The 21,054-nt window shown below is 48.7% G+C and overlaps 1 protein-coding gene across 3 annotated transcripts; it reads left to right on the top strand.

Moving 5' to 3' along the window:
• Positions 1–2,362: 2,362 nt before the first annotated feature.
• TBC1D20 (TBC1 domain family member 20) lies at positions 2,363–21,006 on the top strand. 3 transcript variants are annotated; one of them, XM_086701895.1, is made up of 10 exons: positions 2,411–2,569; positions 2,805–3,032; positions 4,072–4,183; positions 10,459–10,644; positions 12,311–12,391; positions 15,868–16,054; positions 16,235–16,336; positions 17,256–17,397; positions 18,209–18,396; positions 18,668–21,006. In XM_086701895.1, exons 4-10 carry the CDS (start codon positions 10,545–10,547, stop codon positions 18,921–18,923), a joined length of 1,056 nt encoding a protein of 351 aa, XP_086558021.1. In that variant the 5' UTR covers positions 2,411–2,569; positions 2,805–3,032; positions 4,072–4,183; positions 10,459–10,544; the 3' UTR covers positions 18,924–21,006. The 3 variants fall into 3 exon arrangements, with proteins under 3 accessions (XP_025788071.2, XP_086558021.1, XP_086558020.1); XM_086701894.1 differs by lacking the exon at positions 4,072–4,183 and having other exon boundaries at positions 2,805–3,028; XM_025932286.2 differs by lacking the exons at positions 2,805–3,032; positions 4,072–4,183 and having other exon boundaries at positions 2,363–2,569.
• The last annotated feature ends 48 nt before the right edge of the window (positions 21,007–21,054 follow it).

Raw genomic sequence — 21,054 nt, forward strand, 5'->3', positions numbered from 1 at the left:
AGAGAGGACACAGAAGGGCAAGAACCTTTCAGTTCTGTGAGCCAATCAGGCTTTTGGCCTGAGTTTGTTTGGGCTGCGATTTTCAGTCACTTGCTGTGTAACAAAGTACCACAAATGTATTCTCTTTCCCACCCTCCGGCATCCGAGTGTGGGTTAGCTGGGTCCTTTGCCCTGGGTCTCACCAGTCTAAAATCAAGCTGTCCACCAAGTCTCTGGTCTCAAATGAGGCTCAGGGTCCTCTTCAAGCTTACTGTTGGCCAAATTCAGTTCCTTGTGGTGTGGAACGGAGCCCCTCCCTACCTAGAGGCTGCTCGCCTCCCTGCCATGTGTCCCTCTCCGCAGCATGGAAGTTTAAGTCTTCAAGGTGAACGAGAGAATGTCTCTGCTGCTTTGACTTTGTCCTGCAGGAAGGCCTGCACCTTCTTTTGAAAGACTTCTCTGATGAAGTCCACCCAGGCCAATTTCCCTTGTGACTACTTCAGAGTCAACTGATTTGGAACCTTCATCATGTCTGCATAATCCCTTTACCTTTGCCGTGTAACATTATGTATTCATGAGAGAAAAACCCATCATATCCACAAGTCCTGCCCACACTCAAAGGGAAGGGATTATTCAGCCACGTACACCATGAAGTGGGAGTCTTGGGGACCACTTTAGAATTCTGCATACCACAGACACCTGATGCCCTTGTGCCTTACACTCAGTCATGAATCAGTTTCTGGAATTTTCCACGTTCTACTAGACTTCAAGGTTGTTTCCTGTCTGACCTCTTTTCACTTGGCTTTACAATTACCTGGTTACTTGTCTCTCTTCCCCATCAGAAGCTAAAAAACCGAATGAATATTCGTCATTCTACATCCCAGCTCACAACCTGGCTCCATAAACATTTGTATGGATAAGTGGAGGTGATTCTTACACTGGGGATGAGGATTAATCTAGATGGCTTTAAGGACCACATTGATTGTGAAAATTCTTTAATCCCACCCTGCTGACTGCATCCAGTCCAAACTCAAGTATGGTTTAAGAGGTCCTACTGACTTGCCCCATGCACACTTCTCTGCCCTCACCACTGTCAAAGTCCACTTCCCTATCATACTATGCTGTAAGAAAGAACATTAAACCACTTCATTTCTAGGCTATGGTTTGCTTAGTTGTTTCCTTAGCCTAGAACGCTCTTCCCTACATCAACTGACTTAATCCTGCTGTTCATCATCTAAATAAACAGAAATCACCACCCCAGGAAATTTTTCTTCATCACCCTCTCCTGCCTCTGTGTGTGGCTGATGCCCCTCCTTGGGCTTCTATAACCCTCTAAGCTTCTTTCCCCCTTTCCTGGAACTTGTTATCTCTTGTAAGTTGAGTCCACCTCCCCTACCAACTTGAGCTGTCCTGGAGAGCAGAGAACAAAGCTTCGTTATTTGGGGTCCCAACACTGGCCTGGTCTGGGTAAGGACCACGAATAGTTGTTGGACAAAGAAATGCGTTCCATCTCTATTTTGTGATTTAGGGTCTTTCAAGATATTCATACTTCTCGGTGTCCTGGGCCCCGTGGCAGGCCAGCCTAGCAGGCCCTGGCTTACCTACAGGTTCCAAGCCCAGGCCACAGGGCAATGGGCATTGGCCATCACAATGTTCAAACGACGGGCTGGTTTCTATTGGCCCGGGAAGGCTTTTTAAACATTCTCGTTCACCACCTAGTGCTCCTTTCAAAAAGAGTAGGCATGGGGAATTATGAGGCTGGCATTCCTGGTCCTGCTCTCACTTAGAGCTTCACGGTGATGAACTGTAGTTACACAACGTGCTGCCCAGAGATGAGGAACCAGCCTGAGACAAGAACTGGTTACCTCCTCTGGGACCCCTTGTTCCAGTTGCTGAGCATTTGACAGTAGCTTTTCCCTTTCCCTTTTCCCTGAGAGCCAGCCACTCCCCTGTTTTACAGAGCATCAAAGTTGGCCCAAGCCTTGCTAGGGCCACACACTTTAGCCCTAGAGCTGTGTCGGGGAGGAGAGCCTGTCTCGGTCCCATCACTCCCGCAGGCAAGAATTGAGCTGTGTCCCTGTGCTCTACACTCAATCACGAGTCTCGGTTTCTGGGATTTTCTATATTCAAAGACCTGGTTAAGACAGTACTTTTATCATCATTATCATTTTACAGATAGGAAAAGCAAAAGAAATGACAAAATCTGGTCCCGTACACACCTACTCAAGTGTGCCGCGCGCTAGCTCGGCTAGAACTCCGGGGCGCGCGCTTCCTCTCGCCGCTTAGGGCGCCCGCGCGCGTGTCCCCCGACCGCCGTCGGCCTAGCGTAGCGGCTGGTCACGTGCAGGCGCGGGGGCGGGGCCCGCGCGGACGCCTGCGCGCCTGCGCGCTTGCGCGCCGCGGGCTGACCGATCCCTACCCTGTCCGGCGGAGCCGGCGCTGGGTCCCGCGGCCATAGCCGCGTCTTCTCTCGGCTCTGCCACCAGCCGGGGCTCGGGCCCGGGCCCGGGCCCCCGGGACATGGCCCTCCGGAGTGCGCAAGGCGACGGCCCCACCTCCAGCCGCTGGGACGGCGGCGCCGAGAAGACAGGTACGGAAGCCGGCGGGGGTGCCGAGGAGCGGCCTTCGGGGACGGCGCGAGGGGCAGGGGCGGCCCTGCGGGTGGAGAAGGGGGGAGGCAAGGAACAGCTGTCGGAGGAGCGGCCCCGGGCGCAGGCGGCGTCCAGGAGGGGCCCGAGGGACCGCGCGGGGTGCGCCCAGCGCCGCGGGCCGGGGTCGGGACGGCGTGAGAGGAAAAGGGTGATGGGCCCGGTCACGTCTGAAAGGGAAGCGATCCTGGAACTGGGGAGTCAGCGGATGCTGAGACCACAGGAACCCTGCTGGCAGACTCGCGTCCCCTGTGCGAAGGAAGGGCGGGGGAATCTGGTCCGGCTTCGTCACGTCTGGAGAGAATTGGGTCTCCCGGAGAACTGAGGCCAAGCCTCCACCCCCGGCCCGAGGCTGTCCGGCCACGTCCGCACGCTCCTGGTGCCTCCTCCCTAGTTGTAAGGCAAGTTTCCCAAACTTCATTCATCGCTCACCCGCTTGATTTACGCGGTGTACGTGTACCACCTATTTGTTTTAATTGCCATAAAAATCCAGCCTTTTAAAATGTCCAGTTCACTGGTTCTTAGCACATTTACAGTGTTGTGCAATCATAGCCGCTGTCTGATTCCAGGACGTTTCTAATTCCCAAAAGAAATCCATCACTCCCCATTCCCCAGTCTCCACAGCTCCTGGCAACCACTAATCTACTTTCTGCCTCAGTCCTGTGCCACCTATTTGAATGTTACTTAATTTTGTAGGAGAAAGCGATTCTCCCAAGTTTTCATAGTTTCATACCAAGCAGTAATTTCTGTGAAACCATGGTTTCATTGTGCACTGGTTTTGAATATGTTTTACGGACAGTTAAAATACGGCACTTAAAATTATTCACGTTTACTCTGTACCGAGTAAAATAATCTCTTTGTCCCCTAAGACTAAGGTAACTTTCCCATCTTTCCGTTCTCTGATGGGCGCTGCCCAGAATAGAACCAACCACGTATTCAACCCACATTTTTGGTGAAGCACCTGGTGTCCACACTTTGTTTCTCTGGGCTCATTTTCTGTTATTTTCTTTTTCTCCTGTTCTAATCCTGGATGGAAGTGGAGCTCACTCGTATTATTTCTTTGGGCTCTTTGGCCTTTGTAAACCCTTTGCTGGTGTTTTAGTATGACTGGCATCTGTCCTCATGGCGTAGTAGTGCCCCAAGTCGTATGGGTTTTGTGACCTGTTATATCGTGTGGCTGTGCCTAGGTTGTGAGACCTAGTTTCCTTGATGTTTTGCTTCTCTGATGAATGGGAGGAATTTAGAGATGAGAGTTTTTGTTTTTGTTAAATGTTTTTGTTCTGTTTTTAATCCTATTGGAGACTTGGTGGCAAAGTTACTAATACTGGAAGCCCCCCTTTGTAGACTTTACGATCAGAGTGGTTTACTCTCTAGAATATTTTTTCTTTATTGTTAGGGTAAAGCAGTCTTTCTTAATACATGCTTGTCTTCATGTTTCAGGTAGTTAATGGATCTCTGCTAATTTGGATACTGTTTGTTGAAACTAATTAGGACTTCCAGAAACAGAGGCTACTTTGTTTTCTTTTGTTTTTAATAGGAACCTTACTCCAAGTAAGGTAAGGTGTTCCTCTCCCACTGTCTTTATCTGGTACAGATATGAAGTTCAAACATAAAACTTTAAGTTATTTTCCAGTGTCAACATTAGGAGTTCAAGGGATGGGGCAGGGGCCTGTCTGTTTAGGGGGACTCTCTATCCCCTCTGGCCGGGTCTTCCATTGTTTTGATTAAGGCTAGTGTTGCTTGATTTGAGTTTGACTTCTGTTTAAAAACTGTCAAGCTTTCTCAGGGTGCCTGGCTAGCTCAGTCGGTAGAGCATGAGACTCTTGATCTCAAAGTCGTGAGTTTGAGGAGGCAGAGTTTACTTAGAAAAAAAAAAAAAAAAAGACTAAAGCATTCTTGATATACAAACTTAAACCGAATAATCGGTATGGAATTTTGTACTCTCACACAGATTTCGTTATTAAGTGTCTAGCATCATTTACCTCATCTAAGTCACTAGTATGTATTGTGCTGATATGGAAAAACTTTTAGAGGAAGCATAGCTAGTGTTTGTTTATCTTTTCTCATTGTCCTTTCCCTGTATATTAAGATATATCTTAATATACCATCTGTATATATCAGATGGTTTTGGGAGATACTTCTTGCTCAGAGGATCTTTACCTGGGTTCTGCAGCCAGAGTTGAGAGAGGTGTGAGAAAGTAATGGGTTCAGCCATCCTTCTCTGAACTGTTAAGAACCACTGTTTCAATTCTCTTATTAAAATAATTTTCACGGAGAACAGGTCAAATAGTACTTATATCATTGTTCCCCCTTTGTTGAGGGAATTTTCAGATATCAGGCTTTTTTTTTTTTTTTTTTTTTAATAGCAGTGTCTTACATTTTGCAGCCAGTTGTAGGATAGTTACTTCATTCTGTCATGGTTATGATAGCCAAGACCTCTACTGTAAAGGAATTTGGAAAGTATCCGCTTCGGAATATATATATAATACATCTCTCTCTTAAGTGGGGGCAAAACGAAACTGGAGAAGAAAGGATTCAAGGGACTTTGGATGACCTATATGCAGAAGTCTCAAGTGTAGCAATGTGTGTCTCACCCCAAAATCCATACATAAAATTTCTCTTGAAGTAGATCGTAGATGTTAAACCTCGGTGTTTTCCCGCACATCCCCAGAATAGGACTATGATTTTTCTCTCTGAGGTGAAATTAGCTGTTTAGCTGACACCACTAACCTTTTCTTCCTTGTTGTGTAGCTTAGCAGTTGACCTTATCACTCTGTGCTTTCTCCATCTGCAATTCACTTGAGTTTTCTCTTTTCTCCTTTTTTACATCACAACGAGAGCCTATATATTAGGTGCAGTAAATATTTGTTGAAGGAGGGGAGTGGCACACACAGGCGTGCCTTTGATATTGGACCCTGAACAGACAGCAGCTAAAGTCCACATTGGAGCAGTATCCTACTCTGGGAAGTACCAGTAACTTTAGAAAAAGGCCAAAGAGTCTAGAAACCTATGTAGAGTTGTGCAGTGAGCCCGTTCATAACAGGAGCATGGGGAAAAAGAATGTCATTTGCTGTAGGCCAGTTTTTCCAGAGGAGCAGTGGCTGAGCTAAATTATTTATTTTATTCTGCACGTATTTGTTGGGTTCCCACAGAGTGCCAAAAACCAAGAAGACAGGAGTGCATTTTGAAATGCAGGATTAAAAACAAAATCAGAGTAGAGTGTTAGGAGAGATAAGTGTTGGAGCTGTGGTTCCGAATTAGTTAAAGTTCTGGCAGATTATTTGCCAAAGCATAATGGGAATCTGGCCGATTGCAGACAGTGTTATTTCCCCCAAGTTGCTAGCAACGGTTTTCCTTTCCCTCAGATTGCCAAGCAGCTTACTTGGGAAGAGGGGTGATATGGATAGATATCTAAACAAATTGAGGAAATCTTTCCACACTCTTAACAAGTAGGTTAACAAGATTTCTAAAAGTCAGCTTACCTCAAGCAGTATTCAGTGTTATCATTCTAAGTGTTCTTCTTAGTTTGTGATGTGTGGAAAGTACAAGGGCACTCTAAATTGGGGGGGGGGGGGAATATATATATGTATGTATGTATGTATGAAATATCTGCTGCTTTTTCTTTCTCTGCCACAACTTAATCCAATCCCTGCCATATTTCGTCTCAGCCTATGTTGTTATATAAAAAGTCTTCTTTTCGGGGCACCTGGGTGTCTCAGTCGGTTAAGCATCTGGTTTCGGCTTAGGTCGTGATCACAGTTTGTGAGTTCGAACCCCACGTCGGGCTCCGTGCTGACATCTGGGAACCTGAAGCCTGCTTCAGATTTCTGTGTGTGTGTGTCTCTCTCTCCCTCTGCCCCTCCCCTGCTCACATTCTGTCTCTGTCTCTCTCTCAAAAATAAATATTTAGGGGCGCCTGGGTGGCTCAGTCGGTTAAGTGCAGACTTCAGCTCAGGTCATGATCTCACAGTCCGTGGGTTTGAGCCCCGCATCGGGCTCTGTGCTGGCAGCTCGGAGCCTGGAGCCTGTTTCAGATTCTGTGTCTCCCTCTTTCTCTGACCCTCCCCTGTTCATGCTCTCTCTCTGTCTCAAAAATAAATAAATGTTAAAAAAATTAAAAAATAATAAATAAATAAATATTTTTAAAAAATTTAAACATTAAAAAAAAAAGTCTTGGGGCTCCTGGGTGGCTCAGTCAGTTAAGCGTCTGGCTCTTGACTTCGGCTCAGGTCATGATCTCACAGTTCATGGGTCTGAGCCCCAGTTGGACACTGTGCTGGTGGTGCAGAGCCTGCTTGGGATTCTCTCTTCCCCCTCTCTCTGCCCCTGCCCTGCTTGTGTGTTCAGCCTCTCTCTCTCTCTCTCTCACTCAAAATAAATACATAAACTTAAAAAAAAAAAAAAAAAGTCTTCTTTTCTTCCACATGTCTACATGTCTTCTCCTCCAAAGGATGGCCCTTTGACCCGTAATTTAAAATTCCTTCCTTGTCTTCCTCTTGAGTGCAGGATAAAACCCAGACTCATTTATGACCCACATTTCCTGCAGTCCTCCCAGGTTCTGTTTTCTCTCTTTACCTAACACTTGAGCCTCACAGACTCTCTCTGTGTTTTCTGGACATGGTGTTTCTTTCATGTGATAAGGTCTTTGCACGTACTCTTTCCTCTGCCTGGAATGCTCTCCAGCACAGTCTTCCATGTGCAAAATTTGCTTTAAGAAGGTGGCAGGGGCGCCTGGGTGGCGCTGTCGGTTAAGCGTCCGACTTCAGCCAGGTCACGATCTCGCGGTCCATGAGTTCGAGCCCCGCATCAGGCTCTGGGCTGATGGCTCAGAGCCTGGAGCCTGTTTCCGATTCTGTGTCTCCCTCTCTCTCTGCTCCTCCCCCGTTCATGCTCTGTCTCTCTCTGTCCCAAAAATAAATAAACGTTGAAAAAAAAAAAAAATTTTTAAAAAGAAGGTGGCAGAATATATTTTCATTGAAGCCTTTCCTGATTGCCCCAGGAGTAGGCATTCTTTCCTCTGGATTTTCATAATTCGTCATGATTCTGTTCTATCATAATTGTGTTCCTCCCCAACGTGAGCCTCTCAAAGGCTGAGGGGTCATATTCATCTTTTTACCCCAGTGTGGTGCTTAACTACCAGTAGATGCTCATTAGGTGATGGACTGATACATGGATGGATAGACTAATGAGTGGCTGGGGAGACGGAAGGGAGGAAGGAAGGAGGGAAGGACGGACGGACGGACGGACACACACTCAAGCCAAGAACTTGAAGCACCTTATAAACAAACATCTGACTAGCTAGGTGCTCTGCTAACAGAGGGCATTGGGACTTGTTTTTTCATGATTTCTAGGTAGAGTAACCATTTAACTGAGCATCCAAACTGGGACGTTTCTGAGAGTGCAGCTGGCAGGAGGGATTTACGTGGATGATTATACTGGGACTCTAGGCGCAAACCAAGAATGTCTCAGACAAACAGGAGCAGACGGTCATCCTACTAGGTGAAAATAACAGTCTAGCCAGGAGGACGGGTTCCCCCAGGTGAAGAGTCACCTGTGTTGCATTTGTAGCTGCACCTCCGGTTGCATGTGACCGCAGTACAGTGATACCTGTTTATGTGGTTAGTGTGTCACAACTGTGGTAGGTAGGTAACCAGGACCACCTTTCATTGGTGTTAATAATGTGCGTCTTTGTCCTGGAAACAGTTTGTGGACTGTTGTCTCAGAATAAACTACTACTCAGGAAAGTTGCTTTGTGGCTCTTCTTTTGTTGTTTTAATTTTTATTTTATTTAAATGTTTATATTAGAGAGAGCACGCAAGCCGCAAGCCAGGAGGGCTAGAGAGAGAGGGAGACAGAATCCAAAGCAGACTCCAGGCTCCTGCGGTCAGCACAGAGCCTGACACAGGGCTCGAACTCTTGAGCTGTGAGATCATGACCTGAGCCGAAGTTGGATGCCTAACCGACTAAGCCACCCAGGCATCCCCCCCCCCCGCCTTTTTTTTTTTTTTAACGTTTATAGTTGAGAGAGAGCGGCTTTGTGGCCCTTCTAAAGCCTAACCGACTTCCAGCGTTCATCTTCTCTAAAGCCCAAACTTCCTTCCAGTGTTACCTTCCACTTACATTAAGTGTAGTGTCTTGCACCTCGTATTTGTACGTAAACATTTTTTAAGGAGTCGATTTACGTTAGATGGAAGGGACTTGTGTTTCTTATCTCTCGGCCTTTCTTCTCTCTACCCTGCCCCCTGCCTCTTGAAATCCTCCCTTTCCTTTTGAAATTGCACTCTCCGGTAATGCCTTCTCAAGTTAGCCTGACCTACAGCGGTCTCTTTGAGCTCTTGGTGTCCGCACATCCCTTTTTTGGGGCAATTATGGTACACTGCTTTGTAACATCTCTTTGGTATTGACTTGTTTAACTTGCGTTTGCAGTTCGCAGTTCCGAAAGTTAGGCATTCCACATTAAATTGTGAAAGCATGTTTTCTGCGTTATTTTCTTTTCCTTTTTTTTTTTTTTCTTTTAAGGAGATGGCTTATTTATTTATTTATTTATTTATTTTTAAGTTGATGTATTTATTTTTAAGTTGATGTATTTATTTTTGAGATAGAACACACCAGCAGGGGAGGAGCAGAGAAAGACAGAGGATATGAAGTGGGTTCTGTGCTGACAGCAGAGAGCCCAGCATGGGGCTTGAACTCATGAACCGTGAGATCATGACCTGAGCCCAAGTCGGATGCTTCCACTAAGCCACCCAGGTGTCCCTTGACATAATTTTCAATAGAAAAATTATAATATGATACACATCAACCACAAATCTCAGCCAATTTCCTAAAAAGGAATTTAAACACAGTAAAATGCCAGTGTATAAATAAACTATCACATAGGGATGTAAGATGCTTAGAACATCACCCTTACTTAATATGGTCATCAGGAAACAGTTGCTTTGTGTGCAGCTATCATGCCTGTCTTATCACCAGCCACGCTGGAGACCCAAGCATACCCTTTGATCTGTTTTTGAAAATATGTAGGGTCTCCTGTCTGGCTCAGTTAATAAACTGTGCAACTCTTGATCTCGGGGTCATGAGTTCAAGCCCCATATTGAGTGTGGAGCTTAAAAAAAAAAGAAAGGGGCGCCTGCATGGCTCCATTGGTTGAGCATTGGACTCTTGGTTTCAGCTCAGGTCATGATCTCATGGTTCGTGAGCTCGAGCCCTACATCGGGCTCTGCGCTGACAGTGTGGAACGTGCTTGGGGGCACTCTCTTTCCCCTGTCTCTGCCCATTCCCTACTCGCTCTCTCTGTCTCTTAAATAAACTTAGGGAAAAAAAAGAAAGAAAGAAAATGTCTCTGTGTAATTCTGAAATGTTACCAGTTGTATTAGCATGTAACTGGAAAATTTTTGTCTCGTGGTTCTATTTTAAAATGCAGTATTGAATTTTGGCGATATGCATATAAACAGGAAAAATTATTGTATAAAGAGATATATATGTTCTGTGAAGTTTGGGATTAAGAAAGAACAAGCATTGTATTCTATTCTGTCCTATCCTATCCTATCTTATACTATACTATCCTATTCTATCTTATCCTAAAACATTAACAGTAAATGTTAGATGTGCCTGAGTTTAATGAGCACTTACTGTAATTGTAATTCCTTGCTTGTTACTTACATGGTATATCTCCTTAGTGTTTTGCACATTATGTGCTAATTACATGTTTGTAGGTGGACTTTAAGAATATCTACCTGTACCCCAAATCAAATAAGGAGATTGAGCCCTGCGCAGAAAATGTACACATGCTGAATACGTGCCTAATGCCTTTTTCCCCTTTGTTTTGCAGACTTCACCGCCAAAAGGAAAAAGAAAGTGGCAGAGATTTACCAGGCTCTGAACAGTGATCCCACTGATGTGGCTGCCCTTAGACGCATGGCTATCAGTGAAGGAGGGCTCCTGACTGATGAGATCAGGCAGAAAGTGTGGCCCAAGCTCCTCAATGTCAATACCAGTGACCCACCTCCTATATCAGGTAATGGTGGGGAATGTTTGTGAGGGGAACTTGTCTAAGATGTGAGGACAAAAGAATTTCAGGATCTTTCATTCTTAATGCTCATTTTAAACCAGGTGTAGATGAGTAAATCTGAACCATTTTAGGGCCCACTCTAAAAATTGGGCCCACTCTGAAAATAAGGCCAAACTGATAAGACTTTTCTTCAAAAATGGAGTGAGCTTTTACGAGGTTGATAGGTAGCTTTTATCGGCTAAGTGGGGGAGTTTATATTCTGGTCTGTGTTCACTTAGAGGTGGGTTGTAGGAATCTGTATTTTAACAAGCACCCCAGCTGGTTCTGGTGCAAATGAACTCCATTTTGAGAAACTTTAGGCCATGGGGAGAGAGAATATTTCTCCGGTCCTTAAGAAAAACAAGGCCAAACGAAACTTTTTTGTTGGGAAATACTAAGATTCTTTTGAAAGCTCAAATTCTGTAACTGTATGAAAAGCTGTTCCTTAACTAGTTTGCAAGGCCCATGCAGTCGAAGGAGTTTCTTGGAATATAGCACAACCTACGAAGAAAGTACTGTGAAATAAAGAATCCCCTTTGTCATTCATTCATTCAACACTGGTGGCTTTCCTGCCGTGTATAGCAGAAGTCCAGGTGCTGGAGATTCTTCCACTCATTTGGCAGGTGGTCCTTGTGGTCCTGTTGTGCGCCAGGTACTAGAGATGATTAAAACAGCCTCTGCTGATCAAAAGCTCACAGTGTCACGGTGCACACTGCAGCCGAGTGGGTGTTAAGTCGCCTCTTGTTAGTCTCTTTGAAACCGGCTGCCTCGGAGCAGTCAGCTGTGGGTTGGAAGGAAGAGACATCACCGTATTCACACTCTTAACTCCTGAGATGAAGTCCTTCTCTCAGATCGCAAACTTCCCAGAGCTTTATAAGATGAAGTCTGTATGTGGGGATGTGTTACACCTGCTCCTCGGTAGCTTTCGGTTGTAGTTGTGATGGAAATGCGCACTTGTTACAGAACACTCGGTTCGGTTGAGGAAAGTGTGTGCTTGCTGCGTATATACAGCAGCTAGAGGCTGCCGCAGTATTTTCAGTGTTGGATTGGCAGCTGAACACAAGTACCCGCTCCTGTTTGCACCCAGTCCTAGAATTTCAGGGTCAAGAGAGGTGAGGTACTTCTTTGTGTGCGTTTATCTTAATACTCCTTTCTGAGCAGCTCAGTGCTCCCTAGGCTGTACAGATGTTTGAGTTTCTCCAGCAGTCTGTGGTTTCCCCATCCACGATCTCAACTGATCCTTGCAGTGACCTGAGAGGTGCATATGGAAGGAAATATCCCCATTTTACAGACGTGGACCTTGAAGTTCAGGGCCGTCCCCTGGTGACACACGGTAGCAGCCTCCAATAGGCCCCTGGCCTCCTGACTCCTCGTGCACTGCTCCTTCTGTCTCAGGGTTGCCTCCTGGGCAGTCCGTGTCCCTCCGCTTACAGTCACTTTAGCTTGAATGAAACGGCGGGTTTGGAGCTAACCTGGGGGTTCCTCTCCCCATGTTGTCTCTTGTGTCATATGTCCTCTTGAGGAAGAAGCTTAAGTGTGCCCTCCCGGCCTTTGGTGCCATAGCAGAATGTTCTTGTCCCTGCTCCGGCTTCTCAGACTTTGCTGCGGTAACGCGTTCCTTTTCCTCCCACAGGGAAGGACCTGCGGCAGGTGAGCAAGGACTACCAGCAAGTGCTGCTGGACGTCCGCCGGTCCTTACGGCGCTTCCCGCCCGGTGAGAAGCAAGTGCTCCCTCGGTCTTGCTGCCCCAGGAGCTCCCGCCCCAACTGCACCCAGCGGGACCCGGTCGGGGACCTTGTACTCACGACTGGGTCACCTTCAGACCCCGCACTGCCAAAGTCTGAGCCAGAAGTCCTTTCTCTTGGCCTAGAGGTGGTGGATGAAAACCCTAGGGGTTTTTCCCCCTTCAGAGCCACGGGAGAGACTCCGTAGGGACCGCTGTAGCCATTGTCTGGCTTTAAAGAGCAGCTTGGCTGACCAGTGGGCGCTAACAAGAGCCAGGCATACCTTCATCCGATTGGATTTCTAAGTAGGGATTTCTCCCACATGCCTCTGTTGGGTCCCTGGACTGGAAGGGAGGCCATTCCCTGCGTGGTTAAAGGGGCTGTTTGAGAAACTGCTTCCCACGCTGGGGAGAAGGAGAACGGTGGCCGGCTCTGGTCTCTGTCTTCACAACAGAGGAAGCTGGGCGACAGACCTTGTGCTTCTGATCCCGTCCTCTCCCTCTGGCAGCCTCGCCTTTGCGTAGGTCCGGGGAGGAAGGAGAATTGCTGCAGGGGACGAGAGCCTCTAAACCCATTGCCTCCCTCTTCCAAAACCGTGCTCTGGCTCAGATTTTGCCCATTAAAGCGCCTTCTTCGCCGCTTGCAGCCTTGCTCCAAGACAGTGACACTCGCCATCCCTGTGTGGCCGGTAGCTTTTAAGAACGTGTGCCCGTGGCCCAGTCCCCTTTCCCTGGGCTACAAGTCCACATCAGACCGCACGGGCCAAGGCCCCATTTCCCCCCAGCTAATCTTTTCCTTGGAACCCTTTCTGCTGCTTCCGTTTGTGGACCGATGGTGCGTGAGGCTCTTTGTATGGGCTGACCTTTCCACGTGCTTTCATATTCTTCTCGCGTCCGTGTTGTTCTGAGCTTAGCCGACCTCTCTTACTCTGAAACTTCAGAGTTTAGGTTAGTCTCTCCGCCTTGATTACTTTCCCTAACCATTGTAGCTGGTCTGCTCCATTTTCTTTTTGGCTTATCTTTTACAGTATGCCTCTTTTGAGAAGAGGTGGTGTAAACACGAGCAACAGATGAATTTGCTTTTACCTTAAACCCTTTGTTCAGGGTCGTTTGGGCGCTTCCATGAACTGTTTTCTCTCAATGTCTGTCATAACTGGAAGGGCTAATGGTGTGGGAGAGCAGTGCTGGGGCCACTCCTCCAAAGCAGCTCACAAGGCCACGTTTTGGCAGTTTCCTTCTTTCTTCCTTTCTCTCTCTCTCTTTCTTTCTTTCCTTTTTTTTATTTTTTTTTTAATTTTTTTTAATGTTTATTTTTGAGAGAGAGAGCAAGAGAGAGAGAGCAAGCAGGAGAGGGGCAGAGAGAGAGGGAGACCCAGAAGCAGGCTCCAGGCTCTGAGCTGTTAGCACAGAGCCCCACGCAAGGCTCGAAATCACGAACCGCGAGATCATGACCTGAGCTGAAATTGGAGGCTTAACCGACCCTGCTACCCAGACGCTTTTTTTGGCATTTTCATACTAAAAGCCACATGAGAGGCGCCTGGGTGGCTCAGTTGGTTAAAGGTCTGACTCTTGGTTTCGGCTGTGGTCACAATCTCATGGTTCTTGAGCCCCGACTCAGACTCTGAGCTAACAGCAGGGAGCCTGCTTGGGGATTCTCTCTCCTCCCCCCTCCTTCTCTGCCCCTCCCCAACTCATGCAAGCTCTCTCTCTCTCTCTCAAAATAAATAAACAAACTTCCGAAAAATAAAAAAATAAAAGTCACATGAGCAGAGGAGCCACACTGACCACTGCCAGAACCAGCTGCATTATCTGCGCTATCTCCTGAGGCAGGCGCCCCCGTTTCTGGAATCTCTTAGATCAAGATACAGTCCTGGGGGAGTGCCTGGGTGGCTAAGTTGGTCAGGTGTCGTGATTCTTGATTTCAGCTCAGGTCATGATCTCACGGTTCAGGAGTTCCAGCCCTGTGTCGGGCTCTGTGCCGACAGTGCAGAGCCTGCTTGGGATTTTCTCCCCCTCTCTCTAACTCTCCCTGCCTCACATGCATGCGTTCGTGCTCTCTCTCTCTCTCTCAAAAATAAACTTAAAAAAAAGGGCAGGGGGGCGCCTGGGTGGTTCAGTCGGTTGAGCGTCTGACTTCAGCGCAGGTCATGATTTCATGGTCTGTGAGTTCAAGCCCCGTGTCAGGCTCTGTGCTGACAGCTGGGAGCCTGGAGCCTGCTTCGGATTCTGTGTCTCCCTCTCTCTCTCTGCCCCTCCCCCATTCATGCTCTGTCTCTCTCTGTCTCAAAAATAAATAAACATTAAAAAAAATTTTTAAAAGAAAAAAGGTTAGATTCCTGTGATGCTTAGGTTGGCTTAAAGGGGAACACACAATTCTTAAATTTTTTATTTGTATGTAGTTTCATATCTATAGAAAAGTTGCAAAAATAAGACAAATGATTCCTCAGATAACTTTTACCCAGATTTCCTTATATGTTAGCATTTTACTATATCCGTTTTCATATGGCTTTGTGTCTTTCTTACACACACACACACACTTTTTTTTTCTGAACTATTTAGGAATAAATTACAGACCTGCTGCCCCTTTACCCCTAAATATTTCAAGGTGTGGTTCCTAAAACAAGGCCCTTACATAATCACAGTGCACTTATTAAAATCAGTAACACACTGAAAAATACTGCTTCTCGTGTATATTTTATTCAGGTCTCACCGTTTACTGCAATAATGTCCTTTACAGGAAAAGGAGATACAGATGCATTCATTTCCCATTTAGTCATTGTTTCTCTTTAGCCTTCTTTAACCTGGAATAGTTCCTTTGTGTTTTATGACTCAGTTATTTTTGTAAAATTTCCCTTGGTTTGGGCTTGTCTAGTATTTCCTTATGATTAGATTCAGGTTTATGTGCTTTTTTTGTTGTTGTTTATTTATTTTTGAGAGAGAGCACAAGTGAGGGAGGGGTGGACAGAGAGGGAGACACAGAATCCGAAGGCGGCTCCAGGCTCCGAGCTGTCGGCGCAGAGCCCGATGCGGGGCTCCAACTCCCGTGCCCTGAGATCCTGGCCCGAGCCGGTCGGACGCTCAGTCGACTGAGCCCCCAGGCACCCCAGGTTTATGCGCTCTCGATGGGAATTCCACGGAAGCGATCCTGTGTTCTCGGCGCGCACATCAGGAGGCTCATGCCGTCACATAGCCACACCCCTGGCAGTGTCCACTGCGGGGACCTGGTTAGGAAGGTGTCTGCGGGCTCACCCGCCGTGAGGTGGCTGCTCTCTGGCTCTTTCCCGTGTGCCAGGTGGTATCGATGGTGTGTGGATTCCAGCGTGTTGCCCAATTGTTCCTAATTCGGTTTTTTGTTTTTGTTTTTGTTTTTAATTAAACGCTTTGGAACTCCTTTGCTGCCCGTCCTAACCTCCTGGTTACCAGGCTGCTTGCTGTGTTCAAGTGCATCTCCCCTCCCCCCTCCGCAGGCATGCCAGAGGAACAGAGGGAGGGGCTGCAGGAGGAGCTGATCGACATCATCCTGCTCATCTTGGAGCGCAACCCCCAGCTGCACTACTATCAGGGCTACCATGACATCGTGGTCACGTTTCTGCTGGTGGTCGGCGAGGGGCTGGCGACATCTCTGGTAGAAAAATTGTCCACCCACCACCTCAGGTACTGGTGCAGAGGAACAGAGGAGGAAGGCGATCGCTGCTCGAGCCCCCCCCCGCCCCCGGGGAGAACTCCTCGGCCCAGTGTCCGCTCATTGTTTTCAGCGTGGGAGCCCCGTTCTGCCCCCTCAGCCCGGATCCGGGTGTCCGGTCGGACCGAGCTCAGTGCATTGTCTCCCTCTAGGGATTTCATGGACCCCACAATGGACAACACCAAGCACATATTAAACTGTCTGATGCCCATCATCGACCAGGTGAATCCAGAGCTTCACGACTTCATGCAGAGGTATATACGCCCCTCCGTGCATGCACAGACACACCCCTTGGGCTTTCTCCTGGCCTGTGTGTCTCCCCCGTGAGTCTGGCTCGGTGTCCCCATCATCGTATGTTGATGAGCGTTAAGTTCTTCCAGGTCGTCCTTTCTGTCTGCCAGCAACCTGGATAATCCAGTTCTGTACAGTCTGGGAGCATTTGGGGGGTACCATGCTCCTGTGGGGATACAAGAGATGTCACAGCACAGGCCCTTGAGGACTTTACATCTGGTGAGGAGAGGTCGGTGAGGTCCGCGTGCCGAGGTAGACTCTGAGGTTACTGCCACCAGAGAAGTACATAACTACTGTGGGATGCCCAGGCATGAAAGACAAAGTCAGCTGTGGGTTGTTTTACTCACCAGATACCAAGGAGAAGAAATATTTCTTTGCAAATCTCACGGGACTTTTTTCTCTTCTGTGTAATTGGCAATGTGTCTTTGACCGGCACCTCACCCTTTTTTTTTTTTTAAATAGTATCTGTGTCTTAAGGTGTTTCAGTGATCTCTTAACTGAACAGTTAATACAATTATGTCTTTAAGCCTGAGAATATATATATTGCCTGTGCCCCCAGATGGATATATGACTTTCTCAGAAGGAAAATGATGGTACATTGTGAAAACAGCTACTTCTTCCTGTATGACATTTTTTGGCCATTAAGAAAACAGCCAGTGAGATAAGGCAACCAGGACCCTATCATAGTATTAGTGTCATGAGGGTGGGTATGTTTTAAGGACTTTGTATTTTGTGAGAAGACGCTGAATTCCTCGGTGGCTGAATTTTCCAGAGAGTATCTTTCTCACATTCTTCTCATAAGCGCAGAGGACAAAGACGCCCCCGACAGTGGGAAGGGACAGCCCAGCAGGGAACCTAACATCTGGATTTCCTTGCCCCTAGTGCCGAGGTGGGAACCATCTTTGCCCTCAGCTGGCTCATCACCTGGTTTGGGCATGTCCTGTCTGACTTCAGGCACGTTGTGCGGTTATACGACTTCTTCCTCGCCTGCCACCCGCTGATGCCCATTTACTTTGCAGCCGTGGTAAGTACAGGCCGTGAGCCGGCAACTAGGTTCACCATCCATGATCATTTTCCCTCAAGGGAGACCTGGTGATGAGGGAAAGATGGGAAAAACAGCATTTCCCAGACTGACGTCCCTGGACACCGTTCCATGCATTGTTAATGGGACTGTCATGGGAAACGAAGGTTCTGTGTAAAATAGGCTTGATAAATGCTTGGTTGGACCAAGTGAAACCAGTCTGTTGACCGCATGTCTCCTCTGAACCTTTAAAACGCTCGCGTGCGTTAGGGATGGTCAGTGTTCCTGTTGACGTCTTCCAGAAGTGGTATAGACCGCAGCTCCAGACTCGGGAAGAGGCGAGGTGCAGTATGACGAGAGGACACTGACGTGGCTTGGTGGGGGCTCCAGTTAGGAGGGCCTGGATCGTGGAGGTCAGAGTGGAAGTGGGAGCACACGGGAACCCTTCGCTGTTTTGGGGAGGGGAGCAAGCCTGTTCTTTCTACTGCTTTGATCCATTTCTTCCGTGTTAGAGCTCCAGGGACCTCCCCGATACCCCTTTCCTCTTCTTCCCCCCGAAAGAACCTCGCTCATTTTATTGGTCAGCCTTCCACATCCTGGGGTGGGAGTTTGCCGGTTGTAGGAAAGATGAGCTCACCGGGAAAAGCACTCAGATACGTGCGTTATTGCTTCCTAGATGGACACGAGACTTTGTTGAAGGTGCAGGGCCAGCCCACTCTGTCACCAATTTAAATTCATCGCTAAGGAGAATGATGTGCCAGTGGCGAACGCCCCGTATGTTCTGGTCTCTGACGCAAGGCCTTGCTCCCCACAGATTGTGTTGCATCGAGAGCAGGAGGTCCTGGATTGCGACTGCGACATGGCCTCGGTCCACCACCTGTTGTCCCAGATCCCTCAGGACCTGCCCTACGAGACACTGATCAGTAGAGCCGGAGACCTGTTCGTTCAGTTTCCCCCGTCCAAGCTGGCTCTGGATGCAGCTGCCCAGCAGCAGGCCGAGAAGTGAGTGAGGCCAAGGCTCCGGTTGAACCGGGGGTGTTCGTACATGAGCAGGAGCGGTGAAGACCGTGTCTGCTGGGGACAGGGCTGGGCCGTGTTTCTAGAGATATAAGCTTACGCCAGCAGGAACCCCACTTTGGTCTTCGTGAGTCTTTATCAAGAAGAGCCTTCGAAGCAGTGGGTGGCTCTGCCCTCAGCCTCTTTCATAATCCAGTTTTTCTTTCCTTGTCTTGTTTCGAGCCATCTCGTTCTTTCCGTCTCCTTCCCTCTGCAGGACGGCAGCCTCTACCTTCAAAGACTTCGAGCTGGCGTCGGCCCAGCAGAGGCCTGACACGGTGCTGCGGCAGCGGTTTCGGGGCCTTCTGCGGCCTGAGGAGCGAACGAAAGACGTCCTGACCAAACCAAGGACCAACCACTTTGTGAAACTGGCGGTGATGGGGCTGACGGTGGCGCTCGGAGCGGCCGCCCTGGCCGTAGTGAAGAGCGCCCTGGAGTGGGCCCCGAAGTTTCAACTGCAGCTCTTCCCCTAGACGCCAGAGAGGACGCTTCCTCTTCCGTGACATTAAGGTCTCACCCTTCCATGGAAGGATTGGGAGGGGGTGGAATTTCCTTTATTAAAAGGGTTTCTGTCAAGGGTTTTCTATTCCTGCCGGCCCTCCCTCCCTGCCTGTGGTTTGCCTTTGCTTCAGAGGCCGAGAGGGGAGCCCGCCTGGCATCTGGCGCCGGCACTTGGAGGCCTGGCTGCGGACTCCTCTCCTTCCGGGGGGGTGACTCAGCGTCCGCCCCCCCCCCCCTCTACCCCCCCCCCCCCCCGCTGCCACCTCTCGTGTTGGAGGAACTGGGTTTCTTGAGCTGCCCACGGCTGTGGGAACCCGCTGGGCCTGGTGCCTGGGGACCCTCTCGGCTGCCCAGTGGTAAATAAGCTGGGCCACCGAGCGCCCGCCTCGCGGCTCCTCCGGTTCTGTCTGCGGCAGCCGGTCAGACACGGAGGGAGCCACTGCTGAGGAAGTCGGACCTTGGAGCAAAGGCGAGGACAGAGGCTGCCGGCCGGGACCAAGACCGGCCCCTCTCAAGAACAGCTCTGCTAGCTGGCGGAGCTGGTCAGAGATCAGACAGGCGTGAACTAGGTTCCTAGGTAAATCCTGCCTGTTTTCAACCTAGAAGGCACTTGGGCATCTCCAGTCGAACAGGAAGGGACGTCAAGTTGTAGGGCCCAGATACAAACTGGTTTTGCCTGCCTTGTTTCTTTTTTTCCTGTCTGTTCTCTTGCACACACCACATGATGTTGCTTTTAAAGGACACTTTTATTACTGTTTTTAGAATTACACATACCCAACGTGTAAAGTGCCCTCACTTTAAAAATGATAGTTCCTTCATGGGAAAAATAGTTCTCATCAGAAGGATGAGCTTCTAAGACCCTGAACTTCCTTTCTCCCCAGTTATTTGACACCTCACTTGAGCTCGAGTTGCTGTGTGCTAACCGCCCCGCTCCTCCGGAGTGCCCACGTGCCCAGCTTTCCTTCCTTCCTGTTTCCCTCAGACCACTTTCCTGCTCCCGTGTAGGCACCCGCTCGCCACGCTGGCTTCATCTGGGGGGGTTCAGTTTATGCCCTCGACTGCTGGTCTCTCCTTCCTGGTTGGAGATGTCACTGGAAACTTGTCAGCCACCAGAAAGGGACACGCTGCAGCCTGCAGAGGTTGGGGGAGGCCGAGAGCAGCCAGCTCCCGCCCTGAGCTTCTTGGGGACCCTCCAGGACTTAAGGGACAAGATGGATCGTTCGGTCCTTCCTGGACGGCTTTTCCCGTAAGCGAAGCCAAGTTTCTTTGAGATTAACTCTGGCTTGAAAACAAAGTGCCTTCTGCTGCTCTGAGGGGTTGAGGCATATGGTATGAAGCAGCAATGTCCTTTCATTTCCCTGGTCTCTGGGGCACTGTTCTCTTGGCAGGTGTTTTCTTAACGTGAACATGCCCGAAGTCCTCTCCCTTGGCGTACCCAGACCACAGAGTGGAGGGCATTCAGTGTGCCAGGCAGCCAGCGGGCCCAGAGCATTGGGGAGTGGTGTCTACGCCAAGTCACGTGAAGTGACACTAAGCACTTTAAAACAGAAGGTCAAAGTGATGGGTCATTCTCTGTGGCAGGAGCCCCACTTGGGGTGAGTGTAATGTGGGTGGGTTAATCTAGACAGCGGGGGATTCGTGAAGACCAAGGAAATTCTTCCAGGACCCTGAGGTGGTGATGTGACAGATAGTCCCAGTCTTCTCCCCCCAGCAAGTTTGTCCCCTGTCATCTTTACGGACAGATGGCAGCACGGGCGCCTCCTGCCCCGGCACTGGGGCCTGGAAGGAATTGATGGGGAAGAGGGAAGGAGGGCATGTGATCAGGGTCCCAGGGCCACGGCCTTCAGATGCCAGGAAGCAAGTGTCATATGCTCCCGCCGTGGCCTAAGGAGGGGGTTCGTTTGTTTTGTGGCTTTGCTGACATCAGGGTTCCCCCTGCCAATGAGAGGAAAGCATTATCCTTTACCTTCAGGTGGTTTACTGTTCTGTAAAGAATACATGTAAATATTTTGTACAGAGCCCTGTATAAAATAAATAGCCATACGTGGTTACTAATCAGTCTCCTGACATGGTGTCCTGCATACCACTTGTGGGGAGTAGACT

The sequence above is a fragment of the Puma concolor genome, chromosome A3 (genome assembly GCF_028749965.1).
Source record: "Puma concolor isolate L17-30 chromosome A3, mPumCon1.1.hap2, whole genome shotgun sequence".
Classification (NCBI taxonomy): Eukaryota; Metazoa; Chordata; class Mammalia; order Carnivora; family Felidae; genus Puma; species Puma concolor.